This window comes from Stegastes partitus, unplaced genomic scaffold (assembly GCF_000690725.1).
Source record: "Stegastes partitus isolate 25-593 unplaced genomic scaffold, Stegastes_partitus-1.0.2 Scaffold7, whole genome shotgun sequence".
In the NCBI taxonomy this organism is placed as follows: Eukaryota; Metazoa; Chordata; class Actinopteri; family Pomacentridae; genus Stegastes; species Stegastes partitus.
In genome coordinates, this window is record NW_007577738.1 from 1,889,765 (window position 1) to 1,914,244 (window position 24,480).

The following is a 24,480-nucleotide window of genomic DNA, read 5'->3' on the forward strand; positions in this document are numbered from 1 at the left end:
ATCACAAATCATACTTCCAGGGGAGCTCATGTCTTATTAAGAGAAGCCAGCTCTTCCTCCCCTGTGGTTCTCACCCTGGATTTAATCAGGTTGTAGCAAACTATTGTATTCCATTTTAACTTAGTTGCTACTTGCTTTCAGTCTATCAGCAATGTCTTACCAGGCTCTCTCTCTGCTTTTGTTTATGGGAGCTGTGTGACCTTTTTGGTTATTGGATGTTTGAATAAATATCCTGATTGAGCAAACTTGAACTGACCTTTATGAAACTACTTTAACAAAGACTGACTGTTTTTTCCAAGTCAGATGTTGGAATCCCCTCATTTGTCCTGTCTGATGAATGTGAATGTAGATTAATATCTTTCAGTGGTTGTAGTTAAAAAAGTAGGATTGAATTTTAGCATGAGTCAGTAATAAAACCTTTCTATCAGTACTACACAAACTATGGTTAAAAATGCAATTCATGTTTAGTCTGATAGTTAGCCTGCTATGGAGTAGTGAGAGTGCCAAATTACAAAAAAAAATAAATCAGTAAAAGAATAATAAAATAAAAGTCGAAATAAAAAGAAAAATAAAAAAAATAAAAACAAATGATGTGGCAATATAAAGCAATATTAATCAAAAATAAATCAATTAAAAAAAGGCAAAAAAAAGTAGAACTATAAAGACAAATAAAGAAAATAATAATAAAAAAATTATTCATTATTGTAATTGTTTTATTATATCATAATTGTATTCATTATAATTTAATAAATTAATTAATTAATTTTTGTTATTATTAATGTTTTAATTCATTAATGTATTATTTTATTACTTTTTCACTCTTATTTTTATTTATTTATTTTTTACTTATTTTTTATAATGTCACTTTTAAAGCAACGGCATAACGGGATTCCTACTGCATACATTTTTCTGTGTATATTTCCTTTGCTTTTAATGCAACATTATAAAAAATGAGAAAAAAAATGAAACAAATAATTGAAAAATAAAAAATAATTAAATATAAAAATATTTTTTATTGTTACAAATAATAATTCATTATTTTGTGTTTGACAGTTTAAAAACAAACTGTATCTCAATCAGTAAAAAATATCTTTATTTTAGAGATATTTGCCAATTTTTGAAAGTAAAACTTTTGCATATTAAGGTCAGAGAAATGTTCAAAGAATATAAAAGCAATTTTACTATTTTCCCTGTTTTGTTAATTATAGAAAATATCTGGTGAAATCGCAGGGAAAAAAAGGACACATTGAAAATAAATAATGTTATTATAATGTTTCCCAGTATTTGAAAGTAAAATTATGTATATTTAGGATTGCAATACGGTGTATAACTTTTTTAAAATCTTAATTTCAAGATTTTCTCTCTTTATCTCAAACTAGATTATACATTGTGTTCATTAAAAAAAAACTCTGTATTTAATTCACCTATTTTCACCTATTTTCACCATTTTATGAATTGATAATAAGTATTATTTTCCTAATGTGTTATTTTATTTTTCTCAAATTCTAATTTAACTCCTTTTTCCTGCTGGTCTTTGTACAATCTATATTCACATCTACTTAAAAAGAGAAAATAAGATTGGTATTATATATACATAATTTTTATTTATGTATTTAACTATATTGCCTCTTACATATGTCATATAACTGTATTTTTTTTCTGTCCTAACTCTCCAAAATAACGGATTCAAAAGATCAGACGCTTGGCGGCAGTAACATTGATCACCAACAGGAGGCGAACCGGCAGCCGGAAACGGTGATTCGTAAAATACAGAAGTGATCCGTGACCCGGAAGTGGCGCCGGTTGTGTGGGAAGTTTTCCGCCAGAAGAACGACAGTGATTTAAGAGACGTCGGGAAGCACAACGGTAAGATGACTTTTAAACATTAAAGGAAGCAAAGCAAGAAGTCGGAGATTCTGTTCAGACACAGAGAAGAAACAAAATTTGGAGGTTTCAGCGACAGACCATCCAACAGCCAGCTGGTTATTTAGATGTAGCTGAGGTAGCATTAGCACACAAGCTAACGTCTGTTCACCCAAACACACATGGCGATAAAACTCAGACGTCCGTTAAAAGTGATTTTGTAGCAACAAATGACGTTGTTGTTATCAAAGTAGCTTTAAATGATTAGGATAGACGTACACACTCGTTTAATTAGTAATATTCGAGTCAGTAAATGGCCAGTTAGCATAATGTTAGCGGTTTCTTAGTGTTAGCTTCTGGCAAATGTAGACTGTTAAACGTGATAATCATCATCTGGAACTGTTCGGACACTTTACATTGTCTTTAAAAGGTAATTCCAACCAATTCACGTACAGTACAACTGGTGATGTGCCAAAAACTGTAAGCCGGCTTGTTGCAGAAGTTATGTTGCTTTGTTTATCTACTTGTACATCCACTATTATTTGGATCAAACTGTAATAACGTTCAAATACACATAACTTTATGTCTGTGAAACTTTATTGTGGTCGATATTTGCAACCAAAAAGTGTCTACAGCACAACGAGACGTAAGATTTACTGTGGCAATAGTAACCATTGTAGTATTGTCTCTGCTGTTTGGATTGTTTGGTATGTCTAATTACCTTGTTTAGACTGTAACTAACATTATTTACGGATGGATTTTATATACAAAATAAAGACATAATCTCTTTCTGTGGTTATCCCTTGGAATTTTTTTTTTTTTTTTTTTTAATGTAACTCATTAATGAAGTGAAGTCATTTTGATGAATTCATACCACTTCAGTGACAATGTAGGAGCTGCAATTACATCTTAAGTGAAAACGGATGTTTTTACAGTCAGTAAAAACATCTGGGTTGCTTATAATCTAGGCCACTAAGGAGGTTAAATAATGCAAAGACATGAAGATATATACTCTTGCAGATGGTAATCAGCTTTGACAGATAATTTCTTTTTGGCATGAGACCTGTTGTGTTTCTGAATTGTCTGTCTCTGAGATGAAAATAAATGGAAAATAACAGCTATAAACCACAACAATAATAAAATGGGTCATAGTAATTAAGTTAGTGGAAGATTTTCTATCCACAGTTGATATCGTCTGAATTGTTTTGTGTACACAAACAACTGAGTTGCCCTGAATTGATAATTAACTATTTGGCCAAATCATGGATTTTTTTTTTTTTTTCGTCCTTTGACGCTAGCTTGGCGTTAATTAAAGTGGGGCTAAAACAATTCTGTTCATTATGAAATAATCTGTTAATTATTTTCTTAATGAATCAATTAGTTGCAAAGTCTATATAATGTCGGAATATGATGAAATGTGTCAAACGGTGTTTATTAAACCCTAGGGTGACATCCTTAAGTGTCTTGTTTTGTCCTAAATCCAAAGATATTCAGTTTAGTGTCTCAGAGGACTAAAGATAACAGAAAATCTTTACATGTAAGATGCTTGAATCTGAGGATTTTAACCTTTTTACCTTAAAGGATTACGCAGACCGAATGTATTGTCAAAATGGTTGCTGATTAATTAAATAGTTGGCAACTAATTGATTAATCCATAATTGTTGCAGTTCTATAGCAGTGCTATTAGAGCAACACATCTGTAAACCCAAACCTGTAAAATTAAAGCTATTTGATATCATCATCATAACTAGTGAAGATGAGAATCAAAGTGAATATCAGAAGATGTTAAGAATTTTTTTTTTCTGTGGAAGGTCTGCTAGAAACTGAAGAGGTACTGGAAGTCTTGCAGTAAAAACTACATATCTGTGAACCATTTTTAACACTTTGTGGGAACCATTGGGTTTGCTTCTGAGAACTAACACATCATTAGATTCGATCTTTAAAGTGAATATGTGACGATAAGAAAAATGGGGACTATTTGTGATTCAAAAAGTCTTCTTTTTTAACCTTTTTGCTATTGTTATTTATTAACAGAAATTGCATGTTTTTCAGGTATGGACTCTCCAGGCAGAAGTCGAAGTCCCAGTCCTGCACAGAGAGAACACAGTGGTGAGTAAAACTTGCTGTTCCAGCTTTATCATGTAGCTTTGGTATTTATCTGATATCCTAACACTGATCTTTCTCTTTCTCTTCCTGCAGGACCTTCAGAGGACGAATCCAGTCCAGCAGCAGGGGGGCCTCAGCAGGCCACCTCAGACGAGAGGAGCCCCAAAGAGCGGTCCTCGCCTCAGGCCAGTCCTTCTGGATCTGAAAGTGCTGCCTCCAGCAGCTCAGACAGCAGCAGCAGTGATGATGAAGATGAACATCAAGGTGCACTGAGGAAGATCAGAAGCAGTGTGGCTCAGATCAAAGTAAGGAATGAATAATGTGGATGCTACTGGCCTTTCAGATGTTTTCATGCACAAGTTCACTGTCTACTCTTATGTCTTCTTATAAGTTTAAGGATTTTTTGGAGCATCTGCATGAGTTACTGTATATATCCTAATGGAAAATGGTGTTGTGACAACAGTGGAGTGAGAAACATTGTTATCTGTTATGTCTATTTGATCAGGATAAAAAAAAAAAAAGAAAATAAAATGCTCTAGTGTTCTGCAGAATAGCCTTCAAGTAGGTTTTCATTGCATGTGCAAAGTTGGAGATGTAGAAATCTGCATCTCACAAAGTGCAGTCAGTTTGTTCAGGCTCTGTGAACATTTTGCAGTTCTGGACAGTTGGTGTCAAAACACTGCTTGGTCTGAGAAGTTAGTTACCATGGCAACAAGACTTAGTTTAAGATGGAGATGCTGTTGTGAGATGGAGAAGCCAGGGTTAAAGTTAGCTGGCCTGTTTCATGAGAGTGACCAGTGAAGAAAACACTGAATAAAGATGCAGCTTGTTGATTGACAGAATTACAAATTGAAGAGGACTGTGTGTCCATTACTGTCAACTTAGACATGAGCTCCCCGGGTACATACAGGCTTTTACTTAATGCAGGAACTGAGCCAGACTGACTCCACGCTGCTGGGTTGTCTCTCCTGTTCAGCTAAACTCAGACTTTCAAAAGTGGCAGCATGATTTTCTGCTGGTCTCGTGTTCTTTTAGGTGTCCAGGTCCTTCCTGTGTTCAGATTGTTCCAGGTCATTTTAATATGTGAAAAATGAAAGAAATGACAATTTCCTTGTTTGTTGTTACAGAGATCCAGGTCCAGAGAGCAAGACAGATCCAGATCCAGGGAACAAGATAGATCCAAATCCAGGGAGCAAGATAGATCCAGATCCAGATCCAGATCCAGATCCAATTCCAGAGAGAGAGACAGATCCAGAGAAAGAGACAGATCCAGATCCAGATCCAGAGGACGAGACTGGTCTAGAGAGAGAGACAGGTCCAGATCCAGGGGACGAAACCGATCCAGATCCAGAGAGAGAGACAGATCCAGATCAAGAGGACGGGACCGATCCAGATCCAGAGAGAGAGACTGGGAGCGCTACGACAGAAGACGCTATGCTCGGTAACAGACAGACACACCAACAGAGATTCATGAGATCCATACAGGTTTTGGTTGACTTGCAGCTGTTATAGTTCTTTTATGAGTATAAATTGAATGGTCTGCGTGTGAAACTCCTTGCACAATCAGGAACATTTTATATTCAAGATTAGCATGGACATGCAGAGGTTCTAAACTGAACAAAATTAGACAGTAAACTTTAAATAAACTAAACAAACATTATATATACATCAGCTCCTAAAGATGCAGGCAAATATACAACTGTTTTAAAGCAAAGGAGGCAGCGCACCTAAATGCCCTTTTCTTTAGTTAAAACAACAGCTTCCTATACTTTTTTGGTAGATCTGTCAATATGAAGGAATTTGGCCAAGAATAGCTTTAGTAAACATAAACATGCAACTCCATCCACTAAAGTCACCAGACAATTTTAAGCCGAACTAGACAACTTCAAACAAATTTTCTGTCGACTCTCTCCAGAGATCGCTATGATGACCGCCGTGATGACAGGGATGGGCGTTTTGACCGGCGGGCCAATCGGGACGGTGAGTCGGATTACAGGAGGCGAGGCCGCTCCGTCTCCCCTCCGACTGACAGGGAGCCGGTTGTGGCCGAGGAGCCGCCGGTCAAGAAGAAAAAAGAGGAGATCGATCCAATCCTGACGAGGACTGGTGGAGCTTACATCCCCCCTGCTAAGCTACGCATGATGCAGCAGCAAATCACAGACAAGAGCAGGTAAGAATGTGTTTAAATACTCCTTTTTTATATGCACTCAATGTAGAAACTCTGCCTCCTAAATTCTACTGGCTCTCACTCTGCTGATCATTGTCTAAATCCTCCACCAGTTTGTAGATGTAGTTTCCTCCAAACATTTACTGGCTTCGTTTCATTCCTGTGAAAGTTTTCTTGTGGAGTCTTGCTGCAGAGAGATTATTCAAAATAAATATTTAATCACCTTATTAAAAACAATTATGAGCAGTGTTCATTGAACTTGCAGCTGTGGTGATACATGAACTGTTTGCTTAAATTTAAATGACTGATGTGCTGCTCCTTGTGCAGCCTGGCGTATCAGAGGATGAGCTGGGAGGCTCTGAAGAAGTCCATCAACGGTCTGATCAACAAAGTCAACGTGTCCAACATTGTCAACATCATCCAGGAGCTGCTGCAGGAGAACATCGTCAGGGGGAGGTGAACAATAACTCTCAGTGCACTCGAATATCTTTGACAGCAAAGTTACCATTTTTGTCAGCTAAATGGACGTCAAAACACACAAACGTTTGGTATTTCAGATTTCAGCAATATTTGAAGCCAGGTGGAGTTTGTTCTGGCTGTCAGATGACTATGAAAATACATTCTGTGATGTCAACTTTTGGACACCTATTAAATAATAATTTAGTTAAAGTCATGATTTTTTTCCTAGTGTGATCAATGAAACACTGTGAAGCAGGTTACGAGCTGCCTCACTGACAATGTGACTTCTCACATGTCTGTCTTTCTGTCAGGGGTCTTCTGGCTCGCTCAGTGCTGCAGGCTCAAGCAGCTTCTCCCATTTTCACTCATGTCTACTCTGCCGTCGTTGCCATCATCAACTCAAAGTTTCCTCAGATTGGAGAGCTGATCCTCAAACGTCTCATCCTGACTTTCCGGAGGAGCTACCGCCGCAACCTCAAGGTACCTATCTTTCTGTCTCTATGTTGCTGTTGATTATTATATGAACGGATAATTTCAGTGCATGCAGTGTGAATAAAAGACAGTGTGCAGCACACACACTGGTTATCTTGTAGTTCATTTTCAGAAAAGCAGAGCAGGTGGTCAGTTATTTTGTTGATGTCATATATAATCACCTGGAAACTTATGTTAATGGAGCACTGAGCACTAGGACTCGTAAAGCAGATTAGCACTTTTCAAAATCTCTCTGGTTGGGTTCAAAAAAGAACCCCCTATATAATCATTTTCATTGTGAAAGGCCAACATTTTTAATAATGGTGGCTTTCCCTGGTTCCAACATTGCAGCAGAGCCTGTTTTCTGCCATTAGAGTCTAAACATTAGTGACAACAAAGCATTGATGTTGGTCAGTAAAGTTTATCTTTATGTTATTATTCCCATACAGACAGAAGACTAAGGTGCCTCTAAAGTAATGCAGTTAAAAAGCTTCAAACTGTCACTGTTGTGAACATCATAACTCAAAAACGACATGTAGTAGAAACTTCAGTTACATTGCAGATATTGCACAAGGAGGGAAGGATCTGATAAGATTTTTAACCATTGCTGCATTAGTTAAGATGTTTATTAGATAGATTTAAATATTTTGGAAACATTTGTCAGCATTCTTAGTGAAAACCTGTGTAGCAGCCATACCTGTTTATGAACATAAGGCAATACAAGTCCCTTTTCTCTGTTTAACCTTCATCAACATACTTTAGCTTCACAACTAGTTATTGCTTCAAATGTCATTTCAGTTGATTTAAAGTATGAATTGGCCCGCTGATCACCAGAGTTTAATAATAGCGCTCCCTTTCTGTTTATTCAGTTGAGAATTGGTTTTTGAAAGACGGTAAGTTTCCCACCTCCAGTGACGGAGATGGAACCGTTCCAATTTGAGCAGACTGAAGGCATTTGAGTCCAAAGAACCAAGATAAAAAAGAAACTGGCGCTGAATGAGAAAAATAACTGGCAGTTCTGGGAGCTTTTGAACACAATCCCGTGTGTTTACCTGTTACAGCTAATGTCTGTACGATCTGTTCATGAGCTGTTTGAGGCAAATAATGCTGCATTTCGTTGCCTTGTACTTGTACACGTGTAATGGCAATAAATTTGAATCTAATCTAATGAATACATTAAATCAGCTGTAAACCAAAAAATGTTCCCTTACATTGATATTGAATGTGTATGATGTATGTTAGTGTTATGAGCAGTTCTATTCCTGTTGGTCATGTATTTAAACCTGTTTGTGTTTTGTTTTCCAGCAACAGTGCCTGACAGCCTCCAAGTTTGTGGCTCATCTCATCAACCAGAACGTGGTAGGCCCAGATTTCTAGCTTTTATGTTGACTCATAGTTTGAGTGTAGATGTCCAGCTTTAGAGAGGTGTGTTTACCTCCATCAATCTCTTTCTGTCTGCTCCTTTGTCTCTCTCCCTCAGGCCCATGAGGTTTTGTGTCTGGAGATGCTCACTCTGCTGCTGGAGCGTCCAACTGACGACAGTGTGGAGGTCGCCATCTCCTTCCTGAAGGAGTGTGGACTCAAATTGACCGAAGTGTCCCCTCGAGGAATCAATGGTACACTATAGCAGCTGTTAACTGAATAATGTCAATGTCCTCATAGTCTGAGATGAGGACAAAGATTGATTATTTAGATTGGAAATGTAAATTAAGTAATCATTTTAATGTCTGTTATCACAAATAATTCCAAACTTTCTTTGGGTTTTGAACTGTTCATTTATTGTGAAAATATTATTTATGACTTTTGGTGGTTTACCAATTAAAACAGCCTTCCAGCCTTGTTTAAATTCTCATTTAAAGATACTTATTTCCACCTGGTGTTTGCCAGTAATGTAACTATTGGCACTCTGTGTCATGCTAACTTTGCACTCTTCACCTCCGTTGTAAAGATTCGGGAAACGAGGAGTCACACAAACAGCATTTGTATGGGGTTCATTTGGACAACTAGCACAAGCTCTCTGCAGCTTTCCTAAAAATATGATTTTTACATAAATAATTTTAAATGTTTGTTTTCTAGTTGGACCTTAAGTAAACACAGAAATTAGCCACCTGGAATGGCCATTTTTACTAACTGCATCAAGGATCTCCATGAGGGACAATTTGCCTCTGAAAACATTTCTAAACGGCAAAAATCCTTACATTGCCTAGAGGTGTGGAAAATGTGATGGAGATTTTTGACTATTTTCGAAGATTTTGTAGACTAAATGATTGATTCTTTAAAAAAGTGTACCAGCTACAAGACATAATTCAGCATGCTAAGATTAGCGTTGAAGCAGCAGCAGAGTTTTTCCTTTACAATGTCCGGAATGTTAAAGTATGTCAGAGAATACTTTTAAAGCTGGAAACGGTGAATGAACGTTACAAATGAAGATATTTACAAATGAAAGAAATACAAATATTTGTACCCTGCATATCGGAACTCAGTTCATCAGCTTAGCCTGACCTCTTGAACTGAACAGAAATATATTTGTGTGAATAAAGTTAGTACGTTCATAAACTAAAAAAAACAAACAAATATAAATTCTAAATATCAGCACAGTTGATCAGAAAAGTGCCTACAAATTTTGCCTGTTTCTTTCAGCCATATTTGAACGTCTCAGGAATGTCCTCCACGAGTCGGCTATTGATAAGAGGGTCCAGTACATGATCGAGGTGATGTTTGCCATCAGGAAGGACGGTTTCAAAGATCATCCAGTGATCCCAGAGGGCCTGGACCTGGTGGACGAGGACGATCAGTTCACCCACATGCTGCCGCTGGATGACGAATACAACCCTGAGGACATTCTCAGTAAGACCCAGAGAAGGAAGGAGGAGGGTTTAACTGAGCCTTACAACTCTTTTTAAACAGTAGTCCTAACACATCTGTGTGTTTTTCCTTAGATGTGTTTAAGATGGACCCAGACTTCCAGGAGAATGAGGAGAAATACAAAACGATTAAAAGAGGTGAGAAAACATCACAGTCTGAATTGTCCAATCAGCCATCACCTCCTTGACTGTTTGACCAATCAGGTGTCACCTCCTGTCAGATATCCTGGATGAGGGCAGCAGCGATTCAGGGGAGGAGGGAGACGGCAGCGACGAGGATGAAGATGATGAAGAGGAGAACGAGGAGGAGGGAGAAGGTGAGACTGACAAATCAAATGTTTAAAGATGTCAGGTTTTTGTGCCTCGTTTAAAGGGTCATTCTACTGATTTCTTTTTCTCAGCCTGTAAAAAGAGATGTATTTTGTTTTCGGAGGAAATAACTGTAGATGTCAAGTTGATGTTATCAGTTTAGGTTGTGCAGGCGTCTTTGAAGGACATGGTTGTACAAGGAGGGTCTAATGGAAAAAAAGCCATCTATTTAGATTATGGGATTCTGACCCACAGCTAGAGTCTTAAAGTCTGGATGTTTTTTGGTCCTCTGCTGATTCTGTTTTGACCATGCTGCCTCTCACAACTCTCCAACTTTAGGCTTGTTCTAATTGCTGAACTACCCCTTTAATACACATGAAAACAGAGTATCTGTTCGATCGTAGAACGTTTCATGTTAATATGAAGTAGTAAGCGAGAGACAATAGTGTTCAGACCCTGTGAGGATAGCAGAGTTAAAGTAAGCTGTAATCCTTCACATTCAGCTCTGGCTCCTGCTGGCAACAGCAAGTGTATTTTAAAACTGCACCAAACACTTTTGGAGCAGCCACTTTGTCAGAAATACAGCAAAAGAATAACTGCAGTGCGTAAGCTACAGTGCGTCCAAACAAACCCAAAATGTTTTAATGAAAAAATCATCAGTAATTGCCAATTTCCCACCATGCCTTGGGCACTATTGTGATTTCATGCTGCAGTTATTTATTTTTTTTTGTTTTACTACTGCAGAACAAAGTGAAAGTAGATCAGCTGTCAAAATGAAATCTGAGAATTGTTTTGTAGACCCATTTTTTTTCAAATACCCTATTTCTCATGACTACTTAGCAATGGTGATAGAAAAAAATAAGTCACTTCTGTGTCAGATTGGCATTAGCACAAACTTAGTACACCTCTAATTCAGCTACAGGAGAGTAGACAGTGTATAGGGATATCAGTGAGATAAAATATACAAACAATAAACCTTTTAATGGTTTACTTTTTGGCCCATCATATCAATAAAAACAGGTGTGATTGATACTATTAAAACACTATTAAGTTTTAAGGTCATGGCATTGTGCATGCTGATGTGTCATTTGCAAAGGAATTTTAACTTTATACATTACCAGCATGGCAGATTCACATAGGATTAAGATCACAGACAACCTCCGCAATTATTGAAAATTACTGGTGGTTCTCAGGTAGTACTAGTCCCGTGTGGATAGGGATTACCACTCAATTAAATGCTACACTGTTTCATGTGAATCTGTCTTTCTTTACTCTCTTCTTTAACACTCATCAGCCACAACATTAAAACCACCGAGAGGTAAAGTCAGTAACATTGATTATCATTGACTGAAAGCAGCCGTCGAAGGGTGGCAAATCTTGGGCAGCAAAAGAACAGACAGTTTGTTAATGTGTTAGAAGCAAGAAACACAAGCAAGTGTGAGGATGTGAGCAACTTTGGCAGGGGTCAAATTGAGACAACTGGCTCAGATCAGTTGACTTTGCCTCCAAAATTCATGAGATCTCCATTTGTTTTTGTGGGATGTGCTGGAAAACAAATCAGATAAATGGAGGTCTCACCTCACAACTAACTGGACTTAAAGGATCTGCTGTTAACTTCTTGCTGCCTCATACTATGGGTCACATTCAGATACCTTGTGAAGTTCATGTTGAGTCAGAGCTGTTTTGCCAGCATGGAGCGAAATGCAAAATGTTAAGCAGATGGTTGTAATGTTGTGGCTGATTGATGTGTATAGAAAGATAATTTCTGCAGTGACACTGAATGACTGTTGCTCACCATAAACTAGGTTAGATTTTATGGAAATCTTCAACTTTAAAGACGACATTGATCACGTTTCCTCTTTAGTATTAGTATTACTCATTGTTTCAACATTCTGATATGAACCTGATTTTAATAAAGTCTATAGTCTCTTTGATTACCTTAAAGATGTCCCCTTTCTCTTTGTCTGTCTCCCTCTCAGATGAGAAGGTCACCATCTTTGATAAGACAGAAGTCAACCTGGTTGCTTTCAGAAGAACCATCTACCTCGCTATTCAATCCAGGTACACACACACACACACACACACGCACACGCACACACACACACACACACACACAGAGCAACAAGCACTCCTAAAAATACACATTCACACAGTCAGTGGCTTACTTTTCTCTCCGGGTGTTGGCAGTTATTTACAGCTCCTGCTATATTTGATGGAGTTGGACTAATATTTAAAACTGTGTTTAAAGCTGTGTGAGTGTGGCTATCATTGTGGGGACCAGTTTGAGTTTTACACCTCAGGAGTGAGGAGTTTTTGGCTATCCCTTGCTCCATGACACCTTTTTGTTTGAGGCAGTGTAAGGTTAGTTTGGAGAGCTAAGCAGTACATTGTGTCACTGAATGTCTTCACAATAATAGCGATGCAAATGTGTGCATGTAGGCTAGTTGCCATGGTTTCTTTTAAGAACAGTTCAAAGGTTTAAAGAACAGGATGGAACACTGAAACAGATTGAGGAAAAATACATGCATAAAGAAACACACACACACGCATACACACACACAGCTCAATGATGTTCACTTATTGACCATTTATTGACTCTGTAATTGATTGTTTGTGCAGCTTGGACTTTGAAGAGTGTGCTCACAAACTGATCAAGATGGACTTTCCTGACAGTCAGACGGTGAGTACACACACACACACACACACACACACACACACACACACACACACTCTCACTCATACACGGCTGATGTAAAAAAGCTTTAAGGATGCAAGCACACTCATTGATTACCTTAGAGTGTTTAACCTTTGACGAATGAATTTCTCCACAGTGGACGGATGTGAAAAAAAGTAGTAACATTGAAATATGGGTGAATAAAACAGAACTGACAAAGGGCATAAAGCCTTCGTTAACTAGATGTATTGAAATTCCAGACATCTAGATATAAAAAAGAATGGAAACAGTCGATTTAGAGAGTCAGTCAGCAACAGTGCGCAATATATCAGTGACCAAAAACATAAAGATTATACTACTACTATTGTTCCAAAAATAGAATTTACACTGTTAATTATATGCAATAATGCGGAGCACGACTCTCTGAGGCTCCTCACAGTGACTTCAGAGCAGAGGACACAGCAGTGGGAATGAAATGTATTTTAGATATATTTTACCCAACTCTACACTGATGATGCCTATTATCCATAATTTAATGAATCTGCCTGTAGGGAAACCACACGAGCAATTTATGAAATGCCAGCAGTGTGGTGCCGGATCAGTTCCCAGCTGGCAGGACCTTTAACTACATGCCACCACCCTTGCTCTCTTTCACTGCATTTCTTGTCTGGGCTGTAACTTTCTGCAATAATAAAGGCATAATGGCAAAAAAAAATCTTTAAAAAAACAAGTGCATAAACTCACAGAAATGCAACGTCTTTGACCATTTCCCATGCAGTCAGCACAACACCTGTACAGTTTACACAGCCATATGGAGCTGATAGTCTTAAGAGATCATTGTTATGAACATGTTAACAACAGGCTAACTGTAAAGCTCATTCCATGTATGCAGCGACATCCGCTTTGTAGCTGACTGTTGGTCTCCAGGGGACATTCCATCCTCTGGTTGTCTTGATGTATTTTCTTCTCTTGTATATTTGCTATCCTAAATGGTTACTGTAAAGCTTGATAGTCTAAGCATCAACCGTGACAATTACCCATATTTACTTTTTCTATGAAGTTTGTAATTGCATCATTCATTTACAGACTGACAGAGCCTGCCCAGTCTCTATAGCTAGCAATCCCACACAACAAACTTTCCATATGCCAGCGATTTCAAAAAATACAGGACCTGGGCAGTTTCAATTTTTGTTCTGAAGCAAGTTGTGACTGCAGTTGCACACTTAAGTGTTGTCGATTTTGATGTGGTTGAAGCGATATCAACCAAAGCCGTGCATGTTGTTTTTATTGTGGCAAATGTTTGGGGAACTTAGTGTTGACTCTTTATGTCAGTCAACAGTATCCTTTGCTCCCTCAGTCATGTTGCCTTATAGTTGACATTCGTTTGTTAGACATGGTCTCAGGTTGCTACATCGCTTTTGGTCTCTTCCAGTGTGTTTGAGTTTTAACAGCTGAGCCTATTTCGCAACTTAGTGAATTCTTGTAGGTTAAAGCTAAGAGAGACCTCCTCCTCCTCTCTGTGCCAGCAGTGTTTGTCCAGCAGTGAGTCTCTTCACATCAGCAGCAGACAAGTGAGGGTGAATGATGCCACAGGGCTGTTAGCCAGTTTACTGTTAAAGACTTACAGCCCGTCTAAACACTCAAGTCTAGGTGTATTAATCTTTATTCATTTGAATGTGTGAAGTTATTCTTGTGGTTTTGAAGCCATATACTAGTCTGCATATCAAAAAAATAAACCAAGGTTACTTTAGATAAGATTACAATCATTGAATGTATTCATTATTCTTTCTTGGAATAGGGGAAAGCTGTCCTCTGTTCATTTTTTCAACCGCAAAGACTAATAGTTTTGGTTATCTTGCCAGTATGGACCACATAAAACAGTCAATTATCAGTAATGTGTTTATGACTTAATAATTTTCTGCATTTAAGTTGTTTATCAGGCAATAATGCTCAATCTGGTCCCAGCTGCTGCCCAGATGGTGATAAAGTGATTTAATACATAAAAGATGATTTTTGTAGACCTTTAAAAAACCAGAGCTTTCACATTATGTTGCCTTTGTGCCTGCTGCTTGTTGATAGCTTCACGTCTGTGTGTGTGTGGTCCTGAGGCCAGGTTGTGTAACAGTAATAGTTTCAGATGTTGACAGTTGCAGGTCAGGTGAATGTATGTGTGGGTGACAAGGCGCCGTGAGAAACACTGTGTGTCAGAGGACAATCGGCCGTGTGTGCGCAGTAGTTTGTATCATCGTGAGGACCTTTCTGTGTGTTGGATGACATGTTGGTCGTCGACACCTGCTCAGACAGAGGCAGTCAGAAGCAGCGTCTCTTTTCTAGCCTGTCAGATTGCATCAGCGTTGTTAGAGGTGGTTTAAAGTGCTGTCTCTGACTGGTGTTTAATGCTTGCAGCTTACTTAGTATTTAACTGAAACTCCTGTAGAAATTATCTTTAAGATGTGCACACTTAACAAAGGTTGTCCTGGGCCAAAAGTCACAACCTCACTGTTCAGTGGTCCATCGAGAAGATAAATACATTAAATAAAGAAACTGCATTGTATGTGTACTGCAATGCAGAGCTAGTTTGCTGTAGTAATATAGTTGTGGTTTGTTTGTGTTTTAAAGCTGTATTTCTGACTTTTAATGCCAGACTGAGGCTGAGGACTAATACTTTGGAAATGTAACACCATCTCACGGAAATGTTGGCAGGAGCTGCTGGTGTTTTGGGGGCTTTTTATCTCGCCCAAATCCAGTTAAAAGCAGAATAGAGTGATGCCAGCATCAAATCAGACTAACTATTTTTGTTGTTACTTAATTTTGCACTCCTTGGAAGTAACATTCTACTGTCACTAATGCTGACAGGAAGGCTAAACAGTCTCCATTTGGCACAATGCAATTAGCAAATTATAAAGGCTGCAATTTAGGGAATATGAGTTGTGGCTATAAAGTATGAGATCAATGCTGTAATTCAGTTTTATTCGATTAAGCAAGATTATAATGTTGAAGGGTTTCTTGTTTTTGCCTATTGATCAATGTGGGTAGACACATACAAGCCCAGTCTTGTTAATAGCCACCGCTTGTATGTCTCACAGAGCACCTCAAGCCTGAGCTTAAACAATCATGTGAGTGCTTTTACAGATTCATGCTGTCCTTCTTGTGTGACAGTTACACATCTGACGGTATATCATGTGGTAATACTCTATCACATGCTTTTAATCTACTACATTGTAAGTATTGACCTGAAACTTGACATTGAAAAATCAAATTGTAATATCTGTCAGAAATATCACAACCAGTTATTTTCACCAAGTCACTCAGCCCGAGTAGATAGAATTGACTTCATCAATTGTAGGTCACTTTAGTTACCTTATTAGGTTACCATATGCTACTTTACTTGTTACTTGTGTTGTGTACATATTCCTTCACAGCATTTCAACACACAAAGCCTCAAACACATTGTACAATAGTCTTTCCATCATAGACATTTAAATGTAAGATATGCTGTTGACTCGTAGACTGTGGGAACAAGTATCAGCAGCTGTTGTCAGCTTCTCACGCTGTATGTGAAGCTAAACACTGCAAACATTGACCTTAACACATGTGGTCATCTGAGCTGCTGATGGACATGATGGTAAAACTCAAAACACGTAGTCAGTCCACCTTCAGTTAGAGACAGAGTTACATGGAGGTAGAGGCCTCATTTACAATATAGCCGAGAAGTGTGAGACTCTTGATACATACATACTCGTGATAAACCCACTAATGTGAAACTACAATGGTAATACACAGGCACGTTTTGACCTAACAATTGTCATTTAACAAATTAATGCCAGCTATTCTCTTTTTCAAGACTCTTAAATGTGAGTGTTTGTGATTATTCTCTATTTTATGTCTTTGATTATTGATTGGCTTTGGGCTTTGGGCAAAGCATGACACTTGAATACATCACTATGGACTGTTTTTAATATTTTGACATTTTTATCAACAGTTTTAGTTGTTTTTGTGTGAAAAGCATGCTTCATACTGGTGTTTTGAAAGCTGCAGCATTATCACCTCATCACCTGTTCATGTCTGAATAGCTTTATGCAGAGGATGAAGAGATTTTAGCGGCATGAATTTAAAACATGGGCACATGTGAGAAGAAACACCTGCTGTATGCTGCGGTGACTGTCCTCACAAACATAAATGCTGTGAGAGAGAGGTCAGAGCTGTCCATCAGCAGCAGGACTGAATCACTCAACACAACAGCTGGAACACACACACACACACACACTTTGAACTTTGTCAGCTGACACACTCTTCTTGCAGCCGCTGTCTCACACTGCGGCACTGACTCAGTTGTTTGCTGAAGAAGAAACATGTTTCCATTGAATCACAAAGCTTTCACATCAAAGTCTGTCAGCGCTCTTAGCCCCCCGTGATTGATAAGTCTGAGTGACTTGTTAAGAGCATCTCAAGTTATGCTGCTGTTGGGAATCTCCTCTTGAGATTAAGAAGGCTCATGAGAGATTTTACCACAGTCTGAGCTTCAAGATGCATTTGGGAAACGGGGCAAAAGTCAGTGTTGGAAAGTGTGTGTGTTATGTGACACATCACCGGTGTCTGAGTACATTTCATCTCAGCTGTTCCCTTGTCAGTTTGAGAGGTTGTTTTTCCACCAAGGAGGTGATGATGCTGAACCCGACTTTGGCACTGCTTCCAATACGACACACCACTTGGATTTTACACCTCACTGCTGCACTCAAATGTGTGACTTTACTGTGTTTGTCTAACTTGTATACATGTCCATATCAATACAATAACAGCTTAGTTTAGCTTTCCTGATAGCATGTTTTATGTTTGTGTGAACAGAAGGAGCTGTGTAACATGATCCTGGACTGCTGCGCTCAACAGAGGACCTACGAGAAGTTCTTCGGCCTGCTGGCTGGGGTGAGACACACAAACACACTTTGCTATTTGTTAAAGCATGGCATTGATTTAGGGGGGCTTACTTTCCCTCTCTGAATTTATATTGTGGTGCTTGTAGTATTGTGGAATATTCTGAAATATCATGTTTCCAGAAAGCTTCATACTTTCTTTGACAATCCAAAACATTCTTTGTGCTGATTTCTGATCTGAATGTGCACAAAGACAAAGCAAATAAAACAATAAAATCTTCAAGAGAAATTTTACTTCAGATTATAGGTAAATGCAGCACATAATAAATGAAAACTTCAGCAAAAACTTCAATGTACAAATCACTTCCTTCTTCTTCTTCTTAACCTTTTAACGCGTGTCTGTGTGTGTTTTTGTTTGTGTTTAGAGGTTCTGTCTGCTGAAGAAGGAGTACATGGAGAGCTTTGAGGGGATATTTTCAGAGCAGTATGACACAATTCATCGACTGGAGACCAACAAACTGAGGAACGTGGCCCGACTGTTCGCTCACCTGCTCTACACAGACTCTGTGCCCTGGAGTGTAAGGACACACATTTGTACTTTTTTTGTACTATTTTTATAAGGACCCTGATTGGCATAATGCATCCTCCAGGCCCTTACTGCAACCTTAACCGATTAAATGCCCAAACCGACATCTCACCTGAACCTTAAAACCAAATCACAACCCTCAAACAACAGTTTGAAGGTCATATATGAGAGCAAAGTATTTACACACACAGTTCAATATGATCAACAAATCCATTCCTGTCTGATCTAACTGTTCTGTGTCTTGAATGCGTTTCAACCAGGTGTTGGAGTGCATCAGGATGAGTGAGGAGACCACAACGTCGTCCAGCAGAATCTTTGTAAAGATCCTTTTCCAGGAGCTCTGTGCCTACATGGGCCTCCCGAAGCTCAACCAGAGGCTGAAAGACCAGTACGAGCACACGAACACACCACACAGAACACTCACTGTAATATACTGAAACTGGCAGTTCCTCTTTGTTTATCGGTTTGTTTATCATCAGTGTCTCAAAAAGCTGAAATGTGTTGAGGGTTTCTGTTTATAATCAAAAGCAAATGAGTTTCAGCTGTTGTGATGGACAATAAAACAAACACATTATGTTTTAACAAATACAGAAACTAATATTTTAGCATTGAACAGCTACATTCAAAGGTTAGAAAAGTTTCAGCTCCTCAGAAATATATAATTGACACAATCCTGGTTGGGACAAAACTACAACCAGTAAAAAAAGCAAAACAAAACAAAAAGAACCAAAAAAAAAAAAAAAACACTTTGGTTTAATGTGGACATGAATTTTTTTGCAAAAACAGAAAAAGAAACAATAAGGTTGCAACACCTAATGAGGAAAATGTCTCATTTGCTGCTGGTTTTTGGCTACTAACCTTCCAACTACCTGGCTACACAAATTCCATAGTTAAAGAGCTGATAAATGAACAAGCAACACTTTCTTAGGGCTTTTTAGCTTTTTAGGGCGGCTGTGGCTCAGGTGGGAGAGCGAGTCGGTCAATGATTGGAAGTTTGGCGGTTCGATTCCGCCCTGTAACCTGTGTCATACTTGTTGTGTTCTTGGGCAAGGCAAGACCCTTCACCTATCTTGCCTGGTCTAAATGCGTATGAATGTACTGTTTGAGGTGGTGGTCGGACGGGCCGTAGGCACAAAATGGCAGCTACCCCTCTATCAGTCTGCCCCAGGGCGGCTGTGGCTACAATTGTAGCTTACAACCACCACCAGAATGAATGTGTGTGAATGAATAATTGACAGTCTTAAGAACCTTTCAGTGCCTAGAAAAGTGCTATATAAATCTGATTGATTTTTATTATTATTATTGTTTCTGAACTGCTGATGATTCATCACATTATCGTCTTATTAGGTCATAACCTGTGTGTTTATGGTTATGTGCGTTACAGGACTCTGCAGCCGTTCTTTGAAGGTCTTTTTCCTCGGGATAATCCGAGAAACACTCGCTTCGCCATCAACTTCTTCACGTCTATCGGACTGGGAGGACTGACGTAAGAGACACAAACTAACTTACTGTATATACACACGCACTGATGAAAATTGTGGATGAATTTATGGCATGGTTAACATATGTAAATATTTTACTATTACATTTAGTTTGCCTTCCCCAAACTGTTTCCACAGCTGTTTGATTTGTTGTCTGAAATATCATTGGATATTGTTTGTGGTATCAATATTTACACAGCAACAATTAACTGTCTGTCAGTGTGTATACTTCCCACAAATAATTTTCTCTTTCTCTCTGTTTCAGGGACGAGTTGAGGGAACATTTGAAGAATGCACCAAAGATGATCATGACTCAGAACCAGGAAGTGGAATCCTCTGACTCCTCCTCATCCTCGTCCTCCTCCTCATCCTCGTCCGACTCCTCTTCCTCAGACTCCTCCAGCGAATCGGACTCCTCAGACTCGGACTCCTCCTCCAGCAGCAGCAGCAGTTCAGGTACGTCCAGCAGAAACTACAGTAAATGTTTGTTTTTATGTGCTACAGCGCACATATCTGCTCTTTAAATCAATCATCCTGTGTTGAAAACCATCAGAGAGAAGTGTATAATCGTACTTTTATAGTTAAATGAATAAAGCAAAAACAGAGAAATAACTGTTCCAGACAAAATTAAAGTAGATTTAGTATATTTATCATACAGTTATATAAAGGTGAACCTTTTCACAGGATTTAAAGGGACGATAGAAGGAAAAGATCAGACTCTGGCAGCAGCTATGAAAAAGCTTGGTTGTCTTTGGATATTAAGTGAGAGCATAGAAATGCTGACCTGATCACGGTGGATCTGAAGCATTTGCATAAAGAATATAATTTAGTCATGTGGATTTCAGAGATATAAATTGGGGCCAGTCCTTTCATAGATTTAAAAAAAAAAAATTAAAAAAGTCAAACGTGTTTTATGTTTCACTGACAACCTGCAGTCTTGGTGCTCCACCAAGAATGTTTCATGTTATTTGGCAAAAAAAAAACCAGCATTGCTTACATATAGAAACAGCACAGGTTACTATTTTGTCACCCTCCTGTAGCCATGTGACTAAACAACAATTTCTGCTCGGCCAAACATCAGTAAACAGGTCACTTTCTCAGCTCGCGTCACCAGCTGACTGACTCACTGTGGTGGGTCGATTAATCTCTCTGAATCATTTTCTCTGACAGTTAGCATTTTCCAGACTGCCTTTTTTCAGTTCATCATCTGTGACCGCTTTAGTTCTTGGCTGTTTGACAGATTTTCTTCATGCTTCATTTCTGCAGTGAAACACATACAGAGATAGCTGTGAACTTGTTTTCACTCATCATGAATCTATTTTCTCCACGGCAGCAAAACACGTTACAGGAGCCTCCTGCAGGTTAAACTGGGTTAACGAAAAACTCTAAAGGCTGACTGACTCACTGTGAACACGCTGAAAACACTACGAACAACTCATAATGCAAAAACACTCTGTAATGGATCTTAGTTGTACTTTCCATTCAAACAGAATATCTGATGCCACAAACATGTAAATATTCCTGAAATATGGGACAACCCCACTTGTTCAAACCTAGTTTCCAGAAAAAGTATTGTCTGGTATTCAGGCCAGTACGGTATTTGTCATCTTCTCAAGAAGAGAAGTCTCAGTGGAGTTTTTTCTGTTCACTTATGTCTGGACAACCCTGGAATACATTTAGTTCTCTGCCTACATAGATGGAGAACCTTGTTCTTATACAGTCAAGCACACTGCATCATTTTAAACCATATTTAAAGCAGTAACGTTAGCGTTTTATCACGGACAGAGCAGTAGACGTCACAGTAATCAGACAGCAGCTGCTACACAATAACCTGCATTAAATTTGCTATGCTGCGAAGTTTCCTTTATATTCAACTTACAAACATGAACATATTATATAAATGTGTACTCATGTACTGGCCATATTATAATTGTTTAGGCAAACCTTTTTTTTTTTTAAATTTTCAATTTTTGTTGCCACAACCCTGATCTTACTGGGTCCAGATGTCAGATTTCAATGATTTTTGTAATGATGAGAAAAGAAGTTTGAATATCAAAATAAATGTTTTTTTTTAAATAAAGTATTTTGGAAAATATCTCTTAAAGGGGATGAGATGTTAACTTCTATAAGAAAGTATAATTTTGAAATGGATTCACTAAACAGTAAACTGTGTCCTGCAGCTTGAGTCTTGGTTTAGCCTGTATTTGTTTACATTTTGGTAAATAAAATGTGCGGAATGAGCTGTTAACAGTTTATTTTTGTTATGAATGAGATAAGGTTTCCATTTTTTTCCTCCTGTGAATGCAGTGTGCAATCTGTGCACATGGATTTATTCTTTTTTCTGCATCGCTGAGCAGGTGTCCAGTGACACACTCATACTGGCTGGTTGTGGAGGTGAGCCGCTGGCAAGTAGACTCAGCCAGTTGGAGTCACTTTCATGTGTGTGTCATGCGATGGGTTTTGTGCATTTTAAAGCCTCGTATTGCTGCTCATGCATTTTACTCCGGCCGACCTGACTTCACCCCATCTGGTCGCTGATTTTCTGTCTGTAACGGAAATCCCAGCATTTCATGCTTCTCTCACTATCCGAGCTGGAATAAAGTAGAGCTTGAGAACCTAATTTCATAGTTTCTTGTAGGTTTAATCTGCTTTTAATCTTTTGCTGTTTTTGCACATTTCCTCTGGACTTTGATTTTAGCTGTAACATGCGCTGTCTGGTAATACCACATTGAAAAATATGAGTACATCCTCACCAGTCTGAGAGAACTCGTTAATCAGAATTTGTGAACATTCACACCTGTAAAAATACTTGTAAGCCACCTCTGTTCTCATCTCTGAGTTTGTACATCTTCCATTCTTGTCCTCAACTCGCTGTCCTCGCGTCTTAGTCCCTCCTGCCAGATATGTGAGTTGAGGAGACGAGGAAGAGACAGCAGGCATTTAACAAAATGAGACGTCCTCACCTCGGAGCTGTTATTTTAAAGCGATGTCAATTCAATATGACGTTTGGCGCAGCTGTGTCATCGCTTCATTATTATGAGGCTACCTACTGCTGTGTTTTATGATTATAACAGTGTACACGACAGCTTACAGTATATGTTCACTTTTAATTCAATTTGCAGCAAGACGTAACGTGAGAAGAATTTAAAGATGTACTTTTTCACTTTTTATTTAATACACTGTATGCTGTAGAATATAGAAGAGGTGTGACACCCGAAGGAGCACCATTCAAATAACGAGTGACATATGGTTGAGTAATATATGTTTATAAAAACATTGTCAGCGTTGCTCTCAACATGTTTTGTACATTCTGACTGTGTGCCATGCCTCTTTTATATATCACGGAGGCTGAAAGGATCCAGTGAGGATACACCTGTGCATCCTCATTTAAACCTTGTCCTCCAGGAAATCTTTTTTTTCCCCCGCTTAGGAATGTTTGATAGTTCAGGATGCCATGTTCGAATTGATTTCCAGGTCACAGGAGGTCAGAGGAGATGAGGAGGCTCAAAATGGCAGAAATGAGATGAATCCCTTCTGAACAAGCAAATTATCAAACACGTGCAGTAGAAACGTACGCATCAAAAGCACATCTAAATGCGCCCACAAACCCAGGTAGACTGGTGTTTGGTCTGCTTGTTGGATAGGATATACAGCTTCAGAAGCTCCCTTTGTCCACACCTTTAATCACATCTTCTTTGTGCTGTGTGGAGGTTAAAAAAAATGCTCTGGGTTTGAACTTCTCTCTCAGCTCTCCTATTTTTGGCACGTTTAAAGTGTTTAAATAAGTGCATCTCAATAAATGTCTCCTGAAGAGACTTTCTGAAATGTTCTGCATTGTACTCATGTTTTAACAATATTGCATCTCTGGACTTTTAAAGTTATTTGCCTCATTAAATGAGTTATTATTCTTTTGTTCCCTCCAGACTCCGACAACAAGCACAGGAAGAAGAAGAAGAGGAAACAGCAAAGTGAGGAGAAGAAGAAGAAGAAAGAGGACAAGAAGAAGAAGCCAAAACCTGACAAGAAGCGGGACGGTCGCAGGAACGGGAACGACCAGGATGACGACAGTAACGATGAGAAGCAGGCGAGGAAAGACCAGAGGGGCCGTGCACGTGATTTGGAGGAGCGTGCACGTGAGGGCGCCCGTCGGAGCAGACGAGACGAGAGATCAGAAGAAGACGAGCAGCAGCAGGAGGAAGAGGAGAGGAGACGAAAAATGGACAGACAAAGAGACAGCGAGAGGGAGAGAGACAGAGACAGAGGTAGGGAGAGGGAGAGAGAGCGAGCGAGGGAGAGGGAGAATGAGGAGAAGAGAGAGAGGGAGAGAGAGAGAGACAAGCAGAGGGAGAGAGAGAGGGATAAAGAGAGGAATAAGGAGAACAGAGACAGGAACAGAGAGAGAGAGGAGAGGAGGAGGAGATAAAACTGTGGAGCAGCAGTGATGGACTGATGACTGACAGACAAGTGAAATCTTCCTCTTTTCCCTCCATCATCCCTCCTCACCTCACCCTGTCACTCTGGTGTTGTGGATTTGGGACCTATTTCTCTTTCTATTCCTATTCCCCTCCCTCTGTCCGTCTGTCTGTTTTCTATTAATGATTTTTGTTGTTGATAAAATGAGAAAAAAAA

General features: G+C 38.9%; 1 protein-coding gene across 1 annotated transcript; it reads left to right on the forward strand.

Moving 5' to 3' along the window:
* The first annotated feature begins 1,796 nt into the window (after nt 1-1,796).
* Nucleotides 1,797-24,480, forward strand: cwc22 (CWC22 spliceosome associated protein homolog). Its single transcript, XM_008282509.1, has 20 exons — nt 1,797-1,866; nt 3,916-3,972; nt 4,063-4,274; nt 5,097-5,410; nt 5,885-6,139; nt 6,464-6,592; nt 6,907-7,075; nt 8,372-8,425; nt 8,547-8,682; nt 9,707-9,913; nt 10,006-10,068; nt 10,152-10,247; nt 12,219-12,300; nt 12,859-12,919; nt 17,759-17,836; nt 18,210-18,362; nt 18,631-18,758; nt 19,755-19,856; nt 20,117-20,307; nt 23,775-24,480. The coding sequence occupies exons 2-20, from the start codon at nt 3,918-3,920 to the stop codon at nt 24,272-24,274; spliced, it is 2,985 nt and encodes a 994-aa protein (XP_008280731.1). The 5' UTR covers nt 1,797-1,866; nt 3,916-3,917; the 3' UTR covers nt 24,275-24,480.

What these genes read in the sequence shown, in the direction of transcription:
- cwc22 (XM_008282509.1), top strand. Translation starts at nt 3,918, where the DNA reads ATGGACTCTCCAGGCAGAAGTCGAAGTCCCAGTCCTGCACAGAGAGAA. An exon ending in GAGAACATCGTCAGGGGGAG is followed by an intron (nt 6,593 to 6,906) that starts GTGAACAATAAC and finishes TCTTTCTGTCAG; the next exon opens with GGGTCTTCTGGCTCGCTCAG. An exon ending in TCTTCGGCCTGCTGGCTGGG is followed by an intron (nt 17,837 to 18,209) that starts GTGAGACACACA and finishes GTTTGTGTTTAG; the next exon opens with AGGTTCTGTCTGCTGAAGAA.